The sequence below is a fragment of the Oncorhynchus kisutch genome, linkage group LG7, assembly GCF_002021735.2.
Source record: "Oncorhynchus kisutch isolate 150728-3 linkage group LG7, Okis_V2, whole genome shotgun sequence".
NCBI classification, from domain to species: Eukaryota; Metazoa; Chordata; class Actinopteri; order Salmoniformes; family Salmonidae; genus Oncorhynchus; species Oncorhynchus kisutch.
The window spans coordinates 49,893,425-49,910,171 of NC_034180.2; the positions used below are offsets into that span (position 1 = coordinate 49,893,425).

General features: G+C 41.0%; 2 protein-coding genes across 7 annotated transcripts in view; both read right to left on the reverse strand.

The window, feature by feature from the left end:
- wdr35 (WD repeat domain 35) overlaps positions 1 to 3,388 on the reverse strand; it is a 44,582-nt gene extending 41,194 nt beyond the window's left edge. For both annotated transcript variants that reach the window (XM_031829238.1, XM_031829237.1), the window contains exons 1-5: positions 3,058 to 3,388; positions 2,565 to 2,682; positions 1,518 to 1,589; positions 1,346 to 1,438; positions 191 to 319 (exon numbers count right to left, since the gene is read on the reverse strand). In XM_031829238.1, the coding sequence (XP_031685098.1) occupies positions 191 to 319; positions 1,346 to 1,438; positions 1,518 to 1,589; positions 2,565 to 2,682; positions 3,058 to 3,081 (436 nt within the window). In that variant the 5' untranslated portion in view covers positions 3,082 to 3,388. The remainder of the gene's footprint in view (positions 1 to 190; positions 320 to 1,345; positions 1,439 to 1,517; positions 1,590 to 2,564; positions 2,683 to 3,057) is intronic.
- Positions 3,389 to 4,078: 690 nt separating this feature from the next.
- matn3b (matrilin 3b) lies at positions 4,079 to 15,229 on the reverse strand. 5 transcript variants are annotated; one of them, XM_031829240.1, is made up of 6 exons: positions 14,710 to 15,229; positions 11,470 to 12,039; positions 9,536 to 9,661; positions 9,018 to 9,101; positions 4,916 to 5,029; positions 4,079 to 4,707 (listed from the first exon to the last, which is right to left on the reverse strand). In XM_031829240.1, the coding sequence occupies exons 1-6, from the start codon at positions 14,963 to 14,965 to the stop codon at positions 4,661 to 4,663; spliced, it is 1,197 nt and encodes a 398-aa protein (XP_031685100.1). In that variant the 5' UTR covers positions 14,966 to 15,229; the 3' UTR covers positions 4,079 to 4,660. The 5 variants fall into 5 exon arrangements, with proteins under 5 accessions (XP_031685100.1, XP_020344000.2, XP_031685101.1 ...); XM_020488411.2 differs by having other exon boundaries at positions 9,018 to 9,104; positions 14,710 to 15,228; XM_031829241.1 differs by having other exon boundaries at positions 14,782 to 15,227.
- Between the last annotated feature and the right edge of the window lie 1,518 nt (positions 15,230 to 16,747).

Here is a 16,747-nt window from a genome sequence, read left to right on the forward strand (position 1 = left end):
AATCCAATGACAACTTGTTCTGACTGTTAAAACTGAAATAACCCGATGGACCCAGTGCATAAATTAGAAAAACAATTCTTAGGTCATCCTCTTTATGGAAGTGTTTCTTAGCCCAAGACTAGGCTTAATCTCTGTTTGGGAAAACAAACCAAACTGTCCAGACAGACGTGATAAAGAGAGGAGCACTTACCATCTACAGATCCAACAATGACTGCCCCGTCCTCGTAAACAATACAAATCTTCTGGCCATCTGCATTCCAACTCATGCTCCTCACCACGGACTTGTTCCTGTTGTTAATCATCTCCTCGTACCAGCAGCCTATTCACACACCATATCATTATAATCATCACATAGTCCCACAATCATTATAATCATCACATAGTCCCACACCATATCATTATAATCATCACATAGTCCCACACCATATCATTATAATCATCACATAGTCCCACAATCATTATAATCATCACATAGTCCCACAATCATTATAATCATCACATAGTCACACACCATATCATTATAATCATCACATAGTCACACACCATATCATTATAATCATCACATAGTCACACACCATATCATTATAATCATCACATAGTCACACACCATATCATTATAAATCAATCACATAGTCCCACACCATATCATTATAATCAATCACATAGTCCCACACCATATCATTATAATCATCACATAGTCCCACACCATATCATTATAATCAATCACATAGTCCCACACCATATCATTATAATCATCACATAGTCCCACACCATATCATTATAATCATCACATAGTCCCACACCATATCATTATAATCATCACATAGTCACACACCATATCATTATAATCATCACATAGTCCCGCAATCATTATAATCATCACATAGTCCCGCAATCATTATAATCATCACATAGTCCCGCAATCATTATAATCATCACATAGTCCCACAATCATTATAATCATCACATAGTCCCACAATCATTATAATCATCACATAGTCCCACAATCATTATAATCATCACATAGTCCCACACCATATTATTATAATCAGCACATAGTCCCACAATCATTATAATCATCACATAGTACCACAATCATTATAATCATCACATAGTACCACAATCATTATAATCATCACATAGTCCCACACCATATCATTATGTCATAATAGTCAACAGAAATGGACAACACTGAGATGGCTTCAAGATGGCTGAAGTTTCTCTGACTTGACATATCCTTCAAGTGTAACACCACTACAGTCTTTCTGACCACCGGCATCCTGATGGACCCCCCCCCCCCCCCATGCATTATTATCAGTAAATGTGACTATACAGTGTAGCCTACCTTTGTAGAGCATCCACACAATAATGAGACCATTCTGGTCACTCGTGGTGAGCTTCTGGTACTGCTCATTCCACGTCACAACCTGGACTGCACCTGTGTCATACCAAACAACAAACAGAGTTCAGAGGTCCCACTGGCTCCCAGAAAGAGGCATAAATAGCGCTTTACTTACCACTGTGGCCTTCAAGTGTCTGATTCATTGACAAATTGCTGGGTGCTGCAAGTCCTTTGAGTTTGGCATCGTCTGTTGAAAGTTCACAGCGCCAATGAGAACAAGAGGTCATGTTTTTTTTGTGTGTGTGTTTTTACAATTACAACACTATTGTTTAGGCTACTTAAATATATAGGACACTCCTAATTCCTTTATAGGATACTAGTACAGTAATTCCTAACACTAAGTAATTATATATTACTGCACTGTCGGAACTAGGAGCACAAGCATTTCGCTACACCCGCAATAACTACATCTGCTAAACACGTGTATGTGACCAATAACATTTGATTTGATTATCTAGCCTATAGTGAGTTAAATAATCCTGTCAACATCACAAGCTGCTTGAATTATACCATAGCTCTAAAGTAGCCTAATACAGAGAAGCCCGAGCAAATTACTTCCTAACACCATTATGCTGCACTTCCACCTAAGACTTACCCCACGCCAGTGTTTTATGTTAATGTAGGCTCTAGTGTAATTGTGCTTCCATCGGGAGTGTGACACTAAAGACTTGGGGTGAGTAGAATCAACAACCTCTGCATCACAAAGACAGTTGCTTTGTGACAAGGCATTAAAAGTCCACAGTTAGCCAAGTCAGAGCAAGTCTGAGAAAAGACAAAAGTCTGAGCCCTTTAGGTAACACACGGGGGTAAAGCTCAGATAGAAACTCACCATCCTACTTTCTAATTGACATAATACTGCTGGCAGAGTATGTCTACTGTTGCCAAACTAATTTCGGTTTTAAATTGTTTTTCACACACAATTAGCTACTCTAGCTCTGTTTCACAAACATTTGGAATCTGGGAGGCAGGTAGCATCACGGTTGAGAGCATTGAGCCACTAAACCTAATTGCTCCTGTAAGTCACTCTGGATAAAAGTGTCTGCTAAATAACTAAAATGAATCTGAATCAAATGGGTTTGTAAACATTGCATAACATAACTCAGATGGTACTCTCAGCCAATCTCAACTTATAGAGGTAACTTGTGTTGGAAAGCCAATTCACCTGTCTGTGTCTCCAGCTTAAGGACTTTGAGAAGACCCTCATCCCCTCCACAGGCTATAAAGCCTTGGTCTTTGTTCCATGACACACACTTCAGCCGTATGTTGTTGGGGATGGCAATCTGAGAGGGGAAGAGGATTGTGCATTTAGATCAAATTGATTATAACTGGTTGTTATTGTTGTAGGCAAAAGGGACATTGATTGTATTGCTTATGCCAACAGGCTCTGAAAAATGTGTCTGCTATCACAGGTAGTAACATGCACTAACGTTAGTTTGTATGACTAACGTTAGTTTGCAGGTCTCATAACTAGCTAGCTAGCAGTAAATGGCTGGCTCAAGCATGCAAGAGACTATATGCATGATGGTGATGAATACAATATTAATCATAATGGCATGTTGATGCAGTTCTCGTCTTGATAGGCAACAACAAGTGAGAGACGTATGGAAGCTTCACGCGTATCAACAAAACTATCTGACAGCTAAATGTATGCCTACCTTCTTACTGAGATAAATAAACATCGTTGCTGCCAAGTGACCCAACACACGTTCACTAGAATGTGCTTGCTAAAGCTAACATTAGCCAGCTAGCAATGTTAGAGAGCAAACGATAGCAACTTGCTAGCTAGCTTATGGAAGTAACGTTAGCTAGCTGGAGATTCAGTCACCGTTGACAAACAAACTATTGTAGAATATAGCTAGCAAACTCCGCGCAAAATACATTCATAGGTGAGAATATATTGCATCTCATAACTATGGGTTTCCTTCATAAACTAAATTCACAAGCCAGCTTTCGTTGCAGAACATCGACGTCGCTTTCATCGGTATCCCTGGTAACCACACCGGAAAGCTCTTTATCGGGGCTTCCGCCCTCAACATTGCGGTAATTGTAGTCCATCATTATTTATATCTGTGTTGTGTTGTAGTCCTTGTTCGTTGCACTCCCTTCGGCATGTTTGTCTCTTTATTCCAAGTTTATTATCTCCATGCACTGTTCCCATTTGTGTATGTTAACACTTCTGAAACGGGAAATGCCAGAGCCATGTATTAGAATATCTACAGTATGGCTCAGTCTGGGAAATGTTTGGCAACATTATGTGCATACTTTTTAATCATCCAGCTAGTCTGTAAAATTCCTTGGTCATGTATGGCTCTCAGTTGGTAGGTCATGGTGCTTGACACCAGGGTTGAGGGTTTGATTCACACGACCACCCATACATGAAAATGTAGTTACAACTGTATTCACTTTGGATGTAAGTATGCAAGCATGACCTAAAGTTGTTTTAGATAAAAGTGTCTGCGAAATGGCATATATAAACTTGACAATCACTTTTCAGTCTCTCCTTTTTTTAGGGGGGTTAATTATTCTCCATACAAATTGTTTAGTAGCTGGTGGACTTGGAGACAGCCAGCAAATGTATTTATTATGTTTTTTTATATTGTGCTTGACATATATACAGCACATGCATGTAGCACATTATTCTTTATGACAAAAAAATACAGACAGAAACAATGTTAATGAGATTTGTTCAAAATATGTATTTAATGTGTACATTTGTACAAATATCCAAAATAGAACACTAGAAAATAGAACACTAGAAAATAGAACAATAGAAAATAGAACACTAGGAAATAGAACAATAGAACACCATATATTGACAGAAATGACATTTCGTGTATCTTGTCTTTCATTTATCCTGCACCACAATAAGAAAACAAATCACTGGTCAGTGACGGAGCCTCTATTGCTTCCTCTTTATTATAGCTGATGTGGTGGAAGATGGAATGTTGTTCAACTGGAAAGGTGCCACCATGGGGAGACAAATATTGTGCAAAAAAAAAAAGTCAACTTTGGTCTTTGTTCCTAGCTTTAAAAATGAAATGGGGACATCTGTTGTGAGCAAATTGAACATTATTGTTCAATTTTTAAATACATTGTTTTAGATCTAAAAAAACCCACATATATTGAGGGAGGTTATACAGTACGATGACTCCAAAATGGACTGTTGTCGATAAAAGAGGAAAACTATACAGCCACTTTAGATTGAGGTTAACTGGGTGAGCTCTGAATGGTCTCTTTGCAGCGTCCTCTTCTTTAGAATCAACGCCTGACTCCAAACTGGGTCACTTTCCTCGATAGGTCATCAAGTGGAAATAACAGTCAAGGAAATGACTTGTCTTCTTCAATGCATATACTGAAGTGTAATAGGGAAGTGTAACAGTTTAAAGTAGACCAGTATACACATGGCCATACAACATTGCAGCTGGTGGTAGTGGCTTTGAGAATCTTGTGTAAAGCCCTATATAAATACCACCCTTACCCATTATAAAAAGGACCGGTGAGGTTAAAGGATATGTTTGTTGGTCAGCTGCTTTATGGTGGACTGCATCTTCATCTGGAACGCAATCTGAGCCTCACACATACAGGCGTCTTCACTCAGCTCATTCCCACTCATCTCATTCGCGTCCTCTGAAAAAGACATCAATGGCAATAATGAATAAATGCTATATTTTTTTATGAAAAAACTTGACGTTAAGTTACTGCAGTTACCAATAAACAACTTATCTGTTAGCTTTTCCTGTATTATTTTGGTCGTCTAAATATGATAGGCTACTCAGTATTACGCACAGGTTGGTTGAGTAGGATGGGCTCGTGGTAATGGCCGGAGCGGTATAGGTGGAATGGTATCAAATACAGCAAACACATAGTTTCCATGGTTTCCATGGGTTTGATGCCATTCCATTCACTCCATTCCAGCCATTATTATGAGCCGTCCTCCCCTCAGCAGCCCCCCATAAAGTGTCACTTCTTCCACACTTAGGGATCTATTAAAATCATCTTCCATTGTGGATACAAGGAAACAAATTGTGTAGTTACACATTGCACAATGCAATCAAATATTACAATTCCCTGTTACTGTGAGCAACGTAATGTAAAGTGTCACAACTAGTTGACGTAATGTAAAGGCAAAACTTCCAGTACAGACAAATGCATACAGTCAAGTGGATGTCAAGTAGTTAGTCAAAGATCAGGCAAAGTTTTTTTAGATCATTGAGGGGAAGTCAATGGTAAATCAATTGGGTTTTGCAAAAGGGTAATAATCACATTCAAGCTTTAACCAAGGCAGTAGGCCAGCCATTCATTCAAGCTTTAACCAAGGCAGTAGGCCAGCCATTCATTCAAGCTTTAACCAAGGCAGTAGGTCAGCCATTCATTCAAGCTTTAACCAAGGCAGTAGGCCAGCCATTCATTCAAGCTTTAACCAAGGCAGTAGGCCAGCCATTCATTCAAGCTTTAACCAAGGCAGTAGGCCAGCCATTCATTCAAGCTTTAACCAAGGCAGTAGGTCAGCCATTCATTCAAGCTTTAACCAAGGCAGTAGGTCAGCCATTCATTCAAGCTTTAACCAAGGCAGTAGGCCAGCCATTCATTCAAGCTTTAACCAAGGCAGTAGGCCAGCCATTCATTCAAGCTTTAACCAAGGCAGTAGGCCAGCCATTCATTCAAGCTTTAACCAAGGCAGTAGGCCAGCCATTCATTCAAGCTTTAACCAAGGCAGTAGGCCAGCCATTCATTCAAGCTTTAACCAAGGCAGTAGGCCAGCCATTCATTCAAGCTTTAACCAAGGCAGTAGGTCAGCCATTCATTCAAGCTTTAACCAAGGCAGTAGGCCAGCCATTAATTCAAGCTTTAACCAAGGCAGTAGGCCAGCCATTCATTCAAGCTTTAACCAAGGCAGTAGGCCAGCCATTCATTCAAGCTTTAACCAAGGCAGTAGGCCAGCCATTCATTCAAGCTTTAACCAAGGCAGTAGGCCAGCCATTCATTCAAGCTTTAACCAAGGCAGTAGGCCAGCCATTCATTCAAGCTTTAACCAAGGCAGTAGGTCAGCCATTCATTCAAGCTTTAACCAAGGCAGTAGGCCAGCCATTCATTCAAGCTTTAACCAAGGCAGTAGGCCAGCCATTCATTCAAGCTTTAACCAAGGCAGTAGGCCAGCCATTCATTCAAGCTTTAACCAAGGCAGTAGGCCAGCCATTCATTCAAGCTTTAACCAAGGCAGTAGGTCAGCCATTCATTCAAGCTTTAACCAAGGCAGTAGGCCAGCCATTCATTCAAGCTTTAACCAAGGCAGTAGGCCAGCCATTCATTCAAGCTTTAACCAAGGCAGTAGGTCAGCCATTCATTCAAGCTTTAACCAAGGCAGTAGGCCAGCCATTCATTCAAGCTTTAACCAAGGCAGTAGGCCAGCCATTCATTCAAGCTTTAACCAAGGCAGTAGGCCAGCCATTCATTCAAGCTTTAACCAAGGCAGTAGGTCAGCCATTCATTCAAGCTTTAACCAAGGCAGTAGGCCAGCCATTCATTCAAGCTTTAACCAAGGCAGTAGGTCAGCCATTCATTCAAGCTTTAACCAAGGCAGTAGGCCAGCCATTCATTCAAGCTTTAACCAAGGCAGTAGGCCAGCCATTCATTCAAGCTTTAACCAAGGCAGTAGGCCAGCCATTCATTCAAGCTTTAACCAAGGCAGTAGGCCAGCCATTCATTCAAGCTTTAACCAAGGCAGTAGGTCAGCCATTCATTCAAGCTTTAACCAAGGCAGTAGGCCAGCCATTCATTCAAGCTTTAACCAAGGCAGTAGGCCAGCCATTCATTCAAGCTTTAACCAAGGCAGTAGGCCAGCCATTCATTCAAGCTTTAACCAAGGCAGTAGGCCAGCCATTCATTCAAGCTTTAACCAAGGCAGTAGGCCAGCCATTCATTCAAGCTTTAACCAAGGCAGTAGGCCAGCCATTCATTCAAGCTTTAACCAAGGCAGTAGGCCAGCCATTCATTCAAGCTTTAACCAAGGCAGTAGACAAGCCCTTCAATCAAGCTTTAACCAAGGCAGTAGGCCAGCCATTCATTCAAGCTTTAACCAAGGCAGTAGGCCAGCCATTCATTCAAGCTTTAACCAAGGCAGTAGGCCAGCCATTCATTCAAGCTTTAACCAAGGCAGTAGGCCAGCCATTCATTCAAGCTTTAACCAAGGCAGTAGACAAGCCCTTCAATCAAGCACTTGTTCATCATAACACAAACCCATCATGTATACTTTGATTTTCAAGGTCTCCCGTAGATGTGAAACAAACCACAGGTGACTGCATGCAATTTGAAATACCCAAGGATCAGTCCAATAAACGTATGAGGCCAAACACAAGTCAGTCGACCAGGCTCCTTTGGGTCCTTCTCCTGGATCTAGTTGTTGTTTCTCTAGCAGCTAGCTCATGCTGCACCTTCCCATGCTCATCTATTTCCTTCTTCCTTACAGTGGCAGAACTTGCTCCATGGTGCTAAAGTCAGCCGAGTGAACGTAATACTGTCTGTGGGGCTCAGAGGCGATCTCCAGGAGCTCGCTCTCCTCCGTTTTACCCACCGCGTACATCTCCACACCTGAGGAAAGAGAGAAGGAAGACAGGACAGGACAAAGGTCACTCTTTTGACAAACTCAAAACTGCGATACGGTGCATGATATACATGGGATTGGATGTTTAAGTATTACACAGCTACGGTAGGCGGAAACATGCATTCAAATAATGAACTCAAAGAATGTACTGGATGAACAAACCAAAAAAAGTGAGTAATTTTAGAGTTTGGAGTTGTCATCTTACCACTTCAGATATATTCAACTCAATAAAATGGTGTTACATTATACTGTTTAAGAAAAAGGTCTCTCACCTTGCTCTTTAAGGTTCCTGGCATGCTCCGAGATGTCCTTTTGCAACTGTCCATCCGTCAGCACGATGGCCACCCGGGGCACTTTGGCCTGGTGCCTTCTCCCTGTGTGAAGCTCCTGTCCAGCAGGTGGAGCAGGGCCAGCACGGTCATGGAACCCATGTACCGAACACCTCTCACTGCCTTCTTCAAAGCCTTGGTGGTGGTTTAAGGTGAACTAGGTCCGGACTCAGCTGGTGTACCCGGATCAGGCCAACCTGGACAGTGCCAGCGCCGACTCTTCACCAGCTCAAAGTTGTCCAAGCGGACCCTCTTGGAACCATCGATAACCAAGGCAGGTCGAGAGCTTTAGCTCTGCAGCCCGGGCTACTCTGCAGCTCTGTGGGTTTTAATGCTAAATAAGCCAAGCCGACGCATCACAACAAACTCACCATCTATTGGCCGTATAAGGTGAAGAGGGGACAAAGCAATGTTAGCTAGCGAAGATGGCGTAAACGCATTGGATAGTGGCATGCACAGTGCTTGACTTTGGCAGGAACACACAGGGACTGAGTTCCCGGGGGGCACCTTAAATGTTCCACATCATGAGTTTCTGCACCTCTTGTAGAATAATAAATATAACAGTACCAGCAGCCAGAATGACTGTGGCATCTATTTCAGTCCACTTCAAGCACTGGGCATGCATACCATAACAGCAGCACTTAGGATGTCTAGTCTATGAATTCTGAAATAAAGGTGCACCAACCGTTGGAACCTGATCCATTTTGGTTTTGGTTTTGGTTTTGGTTCTGGTTCTGGTTTTGGTTTTGGTTTTGGTTTTGCAAAGAACCTGCTGCCAAGTGTAAACATAAGACAAAATCTTTCACATTAATATTGACCTTTGCCCCAAAATACAAGGCTTGTTTTGTTACCCTCCCATTTCTGTATTACACAATAAATACAGTAAAATATGTCCCCTACAAACAAAAACTTTCCGGTAACACTTTGTTTGAAGGCTACCTACATAAGGACTTCACAATACATTCATAACTCATACATAACATAACACCTTCACAAGCAGTACATGAGCATTTCATAAATACTTATGTCAACAATCGTTGAAATCTGCAGTATAAGTATCACAAAAATCAACCTGTGGTTGTTGGGAAATGCTTGCTTATATATGGGTTATTCATGGGTTATGAATGTGTTATGAAGTCCTTATGTAGGTACCTATCGAACAAAGTGCTATCCACATTCCCGATAGAGGCTTGTGGTCCTTACGTGAGCATGTTTTCTTGTCTGCATTCAGTGTATAGCCTTCCCGACACTTGCAGGCGTACGAGTTGTTGTTGTTGTTGTTGACACATATGTGGTCGCAGTCGTGTCCCAGGGCACAGGCGTCCACACCTGTAAACAAACATCCTCACAGCTGATTGGTTTAGTCTGACAACATCGTCACCTTGAACAGGATTAATCAGGTTAGAATTCATTCAGGTAAATTATTAATAACTTTCTAATTGGTCAATTGAGGGTTATCATACGGAATCTATTTTTTTTATTTTATTTTATTTTTAATCACTGTTTCACATTAAATATTGAAAGAATTATTATTATTAGTCAATGTTTTTGGGGTACAGGTGCACAACACCAGTCCTCGAGAGCCGCATCTGCTGGTTTCCATTCTTGATTTTTAAACAAAAGCTAGTTTAGATCTGGGAATCCAACAACTAGTTTAGACCTGGGAATCCAACAACTAGTTTAGACCTGGGAATCCAACAACTAGTTTAGACCTGTGAATCCAACAACTAGTTTAGACCTGGGAAACCAACAACTAGTTTAGACCTGGGAAACCAACAACTAGTTTAGACCTGGGAATCCAACAACTAGTTTAGACCTGGGAAACCAACAACTAGTTTAGACCTGGGAAACCAACAACTAGTTTAGACCTGGGAAACCAACAACTAGTTTAGACCTGGGAATCCAACAACTAGTTTAGACCTGGGAATCCAACAACTAGTTTAGACCTGGGAATCCAACAACTAGTTTAGACCTGGGAATCCAACAACTAGTTTAGACCTGGGAATCCAACAACTAGTTTAGACCTGGGAATCCTACAACTAGTTTAGACCTGGGAATCCAACAACTTGATTAGGACTGGGAATCCAACAACTAGTTTAGACCTGGGAATCCTACAACTAGTTTAGACCTGGGAATCCAACAACTAGTTTAGACCTGGGAATCCAACAACTAGTTTAGACCTGGGAATCCAACAACTAGTTTAGACCTGGGAATCCAACAACTAGTTTAGACCTGGGAATCCAACAACTAGTTTAGACCTGGGAATCCTACAACTAGTTTAGACCTGGGAATCCAACAACTTGATTAGGACTGGGAATCCAACAACTAGTTTAGACCTGGGAATCCTACAACTAGTTTAGACCTGGGAATCCAACAACTATTTTAGACCTGGGAATCCAACAACTAGTTTAGACCTGGGAATCCTACAACTAGTTTAAATCTGGGAATCAAACAACTAGTTTAGATCTGGGAATCTAACAACAAGTTTAGACCTGTAAAACCAACAACTAGTTTAGACCTGGGAATCCAACAACTGGTTTAGACCTGGGAATCCAACGGCTAGTTTAGACCTGGGAAACCAACAACTAGTTTAGACCTGGGAACCCGACAACTAGTTTAGACCTGGGAATCTAAAAACTAGTTTAGACCTGGGAAACCAACAACTAGTTTAGACCTGGGAATCCAACATCTAGTTTAGACCTGGGAATCCAACAACTAGTTTAGACCTGGGAATCCAACAACTAGTTTATACCTGGGAATCCAAAAATTAGTTTAGACCTGGGAATCCAACAACTAGTTTATACCTGGGAATCCAACAATTAGTTTAGACCTGGGAATCCAACAACTAGTTTAGACCTGGGAATCCAACAACTAGTTTAGACCTGGGAAACCAACAACTAGTTTAGACCTGGGAATCCTACAATTAGTTTAGACCTGGGAATCCTACAACTAGTTTAGAACTGGGAAACCAGGTATGTTTCCTGGGTGGTCAGTAACATTAGTAGGTGTCAAGGACTGAAAGAAACTGAAACCAGAAGGACTGAGGCTCTTATTCAATTGTGCACCCCTATTATAGGAGGACTTGCAAACATGTCTTATCTCTCACCTAAGTCTTAGCACTAGCCTCATTCTCTTACCACACAGCGTTTCCCTGAACTTGGACGTGAGCTTCTCGATGACGCCGTAGGTCTCCACGTAGAACACGTGTTCGTCCAATGGCAGACTGGCCATGAGACGCAGGGACTTCATGTCCGCCCTGTCCACCCCGACTGCGTAGATCTCGATGCCTGCCGCCCTCGCCGCCGCGGCAACCTCCTCCACCGTGTCCTGGGGCCGTCCGTCCGTCACGATGATGGCCACCTTGGCGATGTTCTTGTTGGTTAGCCGGGCGCCCGATCCCTCGGTGAAGGTCTCCTCCATGGCCGTCTTGATGGCTAGCCCAGTCATGGTGCCAGCCGCTAAGGATTCGATGCGCGCCAACGCTGCTTTCAGGCCCGGCTTGTCGAAGTGCGTCTTGAGCAGGAACTCAATCTTCACTGTGCTAGCGTAGTTCACAACGGCCACACGTGTGGCGTCTGCGCCAATCTCAAGGGTGTCGACCATGTCAGCCAAGAAGATTTTGACCTTCTCAAATTCTTGGGGGCGTACGCTACGGGAGCTGTCGATGATGAACACCAGATCTAGGGGGCGGCTTTTGCAGTGGGTTTCTGCGAGGGAAAAGAACGTGACATAGGTTTTTACCACAGAGGGTGAAATGGTTTGCTCTACACACTTTATCAGGGAACTGCTAGCCAGAGTTCGTCTGTCATATACACTGAGTGTACAAAACATTAGGCACAACTTCCTAATATCGAGTTGCTCCACCCTCAGAACAGGCTCTATTCATCGGGGTACACCTCTACAAGGTGTTGAAAGTGTTCCATAGGGATGCCGGCCTATGTTGACACAGTTGTGTCAAGTTGGCTGCATGTACTTTGGGTGGTGGACCATTCTTTATACACACTGGAAACTTTTGAGCATGGAAAAACCCAGCAGCGTTGCAATTCTTGACACACTCAAACTGGTGCGCCTGGCACCTACTACCATACCCTGTTCAAAGGCACTTAAATATTTTGTCTTGCCCATTCACCCTCTGAATGGCACACATACACAATCCATATCTCAATTGTCTCAAGTCTTCATCTACACTGGTTGAAGTGGGTTTAACAAGTGACATCAATAAGGATTTATAGGTTTCACCTGGATTCACCTGGTCAGTCTATGATATGGAAAGAGCAGGTGTTCCCTATGTTTTGTACATTCAGTATATATCAAACACATTCAGGTTTCACATTCAGGCCTGGAGTTGCTTAAGGTTTTAGCAAGTCACCTTAACATGTGCTACTATTTAAAAAAAGATTGGACGGGAACGTTAGTTTTTAAGCGGGCAATCGTGCACTCTTCTTTACACACAGCAACGATATGCTACAAAACAAAGCAGTAGAAATACAAGTCTAAAGGAATCTGATGTAATAAAGGAATCTGAAGTAATAAAGGAATCTGATGTAATAAAGGAATCTGATGTAATAAAGGAATCTGAAGTAATAAAGGAATCTGATGTAATAAAGGAATCTGAAGTAATAAAGGAATCTGAAGTAATAAAGGAATCTGATGTAATAAAGGAATCTGATGTAATAAAGGAATCTGATGTAATAAAGGAATCTGAAGTAATAAAGAAATCTGATGTAATAAAGGAATCTGATGTAATAAAGGAATCTGATGTAATAAAGGAATCTGAAGTAATAAAGGAATCTGATGTAATAAAGGAATCTGATGTAATAAAGGAATCTGAAGTAATAAAGGAATCTGAAGTAATAAAGGAATCTGATGTAATAAAGGAATCTGATGTAATAAAGGAATCTGATGTAATAAAGGAATCTGAAGTAATAAAGGAATCTGAAGTAATAAAGGAATCTGAAGTAATAAAGGAATCTGAAGTAATAAAGGAATCTGATGTAATAAAGGAATCTGATGTAATAAAGGAATCTGAAGTAATAAAGGAATCTGAAGTAATAAAGGAATCTGAATCTAAATCTGAAGTAAAGTTGATTAGGAATGGATACGAGATGAAACAAAGCTTTGTTTCTGACCTTTTCTCAGGGAAGTAAACATGGTAACTTGGGACGGCAGATAGCCTAGCGGTTAGAGCATTGGGCCAGTAACCGAAAGGTTGCAGGATTGAATCCCTGAGCTGACAAGGTATAAAAATAAAAAAATCTGTTGTTCTACTGTTCCCCGGGTAGGCTGTTATTGTAAATAACAATTTGTTCTTAACTGACTTACCTAGCTAAATAAAGGTTAAATTTGAACATGGAAGTCAATTCATCCAATGTAGTATAGTAAGCACATGTTTATCCTATTTCTCTCAAGATTCACCTGCAGAGGACATAAAAAAAAAAACAATAGTGACTTTTACCACAGCACCTGCTCAATCATTGAACAAGATAAGAGATTGGGAAAAGAAAGGGGTAAAAGCACCCACAGAAGGGAGCGGTGGGGGTGCAGGTCGAAGGGGTGGTGCAGTGAGCTGGAGGTACATGACTGGTGGCCATTTCCTGTGTGGCTGCTAGTACGTGATTATTGCCATGTGCTTTGGGCCACCACGAGGGAGGAAGATGCAGTAGAGCAATGGTTATTGTTTTTGGTCCAGCGCCTATGGCTTACATGGTGATGACGTGAAGTACAAAAAAACGCGTATAGCCTTAAGCATCAGTAAGAGGCTGGCTGCTAACCTTAAGAATCGATCCTGTCTGCTAGCAATTGAGTACAGATGCAAAAAAGCTGATGAAAAATAAACATTAAAAATACAACTTCTACAGTAGTAATCGACATCATCTTGTTAACCATTTCTCACAATGTAACGTTGATGGGTTCTGAACATTTAACTTTGAAATATAATAGCCGGAAGGTTTAATTTAGCTCAAAGGACTGAGTAAATTAGCCTACACATTGACAAGCCTACACATTGACAGTCCTTCCTTTGATGTGCTATTTGGTAACATGTTTCCTACTAATGAATTTCTACATGTATGTTATTGTCTGTCAAGATAAGAATGTATATTTACAGTATCAAATCATTTAGAGAATCCTTTATTCTGTAATTCCAGACGACTGGCCAATACAGGAGATTAGACTACATTCGAAACTTTAATGCACATCATACATGGACGTCAATGGCAAATTATTAATTTAAATACACTATAATCTCAAATATAATTTAATATAAACCGCAGTCTGCGCTGACTATTCCAAATACCGGCTACGGCTGTCTGCGCACTATAGACAGAAAGCATAAGCCTCTCTACAGAATAATAGACAATGCATGAAAATGAACCAACCTCCCAAGTCAATAGTTCTTTGATTCTGAGACTGAGCTGGTTGCTCAACACTCTGAAATGGTTGTTGCTGACCTTGCTGAACACTCTGAAATGGTTGTTGCTGTTGGAAGCCCCGCTGAAACGTTTGCCGTGACACGATAGGGCTGTCTGCCTGATGCTGCCGAGGATGGTATCCCCCATGAAGTCGGTATGTTGCTTGGACTTCCAGGGCAAGGAAGGAAATACAACAGACGAGTCCTCCGATTAACGATGGCATCCTGTGGCAGGCAGTTGGTTCTTTTAATAGGTCCGTATCAAGAAGCAATTCATAATACTAAACCACGAGTACAATAATTTGCTCTCTGGGGGCATATTTAAGCATCTCCGGCCAACACACGTGGGAGAAAGTTGTCCAATCGAAAATTAGAAGTGGGAAGAAAGGATCGCAGTTCGGTGTTGGTTCGGGGCAGGTGTGTGACCTGCTTTACGCACACTAGGATAGGCAAACGATGCGATGGGTTTGGAGAGGATGCAATTTTGTTTTCCATTGTTCATGCAAACTGCGACCCCGAGCGTCACATACAATCACATACAAGCTTATTCGTGAGATAAGTTTTATTCTCAATTTGATATGCATACATTTTTATGCATAAATTATTTTTATTAGAACAAATAAAACTGAAACACATCTAGTATAGCTACAAATGATGTATAATAATATTCGTTTTAGTATATTGGTCTTTCAGCTTTATTACAGGTTATTAAAACCGACAGTTGTAATTAAAAACTGAAATACTTTGCCGTTACAATAAATAAATAAACGTTTTATTTTAAACACTATAAATGTATTTGCTGACATTATTCGATTGTTAATGAATATTATTAGTGTAAATCATGAACAAACTTGTTCACAAAAACAGAAGCCATTGGAATTTGGTTAAATTGGTTAAATAAAATAAAGACTAAAATCATTAGTTGAACATAACAAATGTATTCTGGCCAAAACTGTACCTCTGAAATGCTTGTACTCATATTAAAACAACTGTATAATTTGACTTAGTTTATGGAAAATCCTGAACCAAATTCAAATAATCTTTCCTATAATGCATAGTATTATTTTAGCAGAAAGCAAGACGGTAGAGGTGGGCAGGGATGAGGATCTTAGGGAGGGCAAAGTTACAAGGCTGCTCTTGATTTATTATTGAATTGTGTTGCGCTTTCTTGCACTGCCATAGCGTCATCAGCTGGCTGACTAGCTGGCTGCAACCTGGTGTCTGAGAATTTCGTATTATTCTTTACGTAAATCTGGGCGATCTAATTTATTTAGTATGTTATGTTTCATATGGTATGTATTCATTTGTTGTTTTCAATCACCAATTTCTTATGTTATGTTAATAATTATGATTCATCTTACATGTTAAGAATTTGAAAAACGTACAATATGTTACGAATTCTCGCTAGGTGGCTTATGTTAGCTGGCTGGCTAAGGTTAGGGTTAGGGTTAAGATTAGGGTTAGCTAAAAGAGTTCGAGTTCAGCTAACATGCTAAGTAGTTAGCTAAAATGCAAAAGTTGTCCGTGATGAGATTCGAACTCACAACTTTTGGGTTGCTAATTAGCTAAAATGCTAAAGTTGTCTGTGATGAGATTCAAACTCACAGTCTTTGAGTTGCTAGACATTAGCATTATACACCTACCAATCCACCCCAGCCAACCACTCTTCTTTCATTTTTGCCTTAAGTAACCACCTGTCTTATGAAACCATACCAAACATAACATATCATACTGATTTGAGTGTCCCAGATTTACATTTACTATGTTACGTCAACTCTATGAGACCAGGCTGCCCAAGTGGTCGCATTTGAGCGCTGCAGGTCTGATCTGTGTTCATACAGGGAGGAAGTGTATCAGTGGTGACACAATGTGGACCAACTGGTTCCTGCACCTCGACTCTCACACAGTGAGCCGAACAAGGAAGAAGGTGGGCAGAGCCAAGCACAAGGAAGCCAGATTCTATTGGCCTCTTTCTGCATGTATTTGCATATTTCCCTTATGGAATG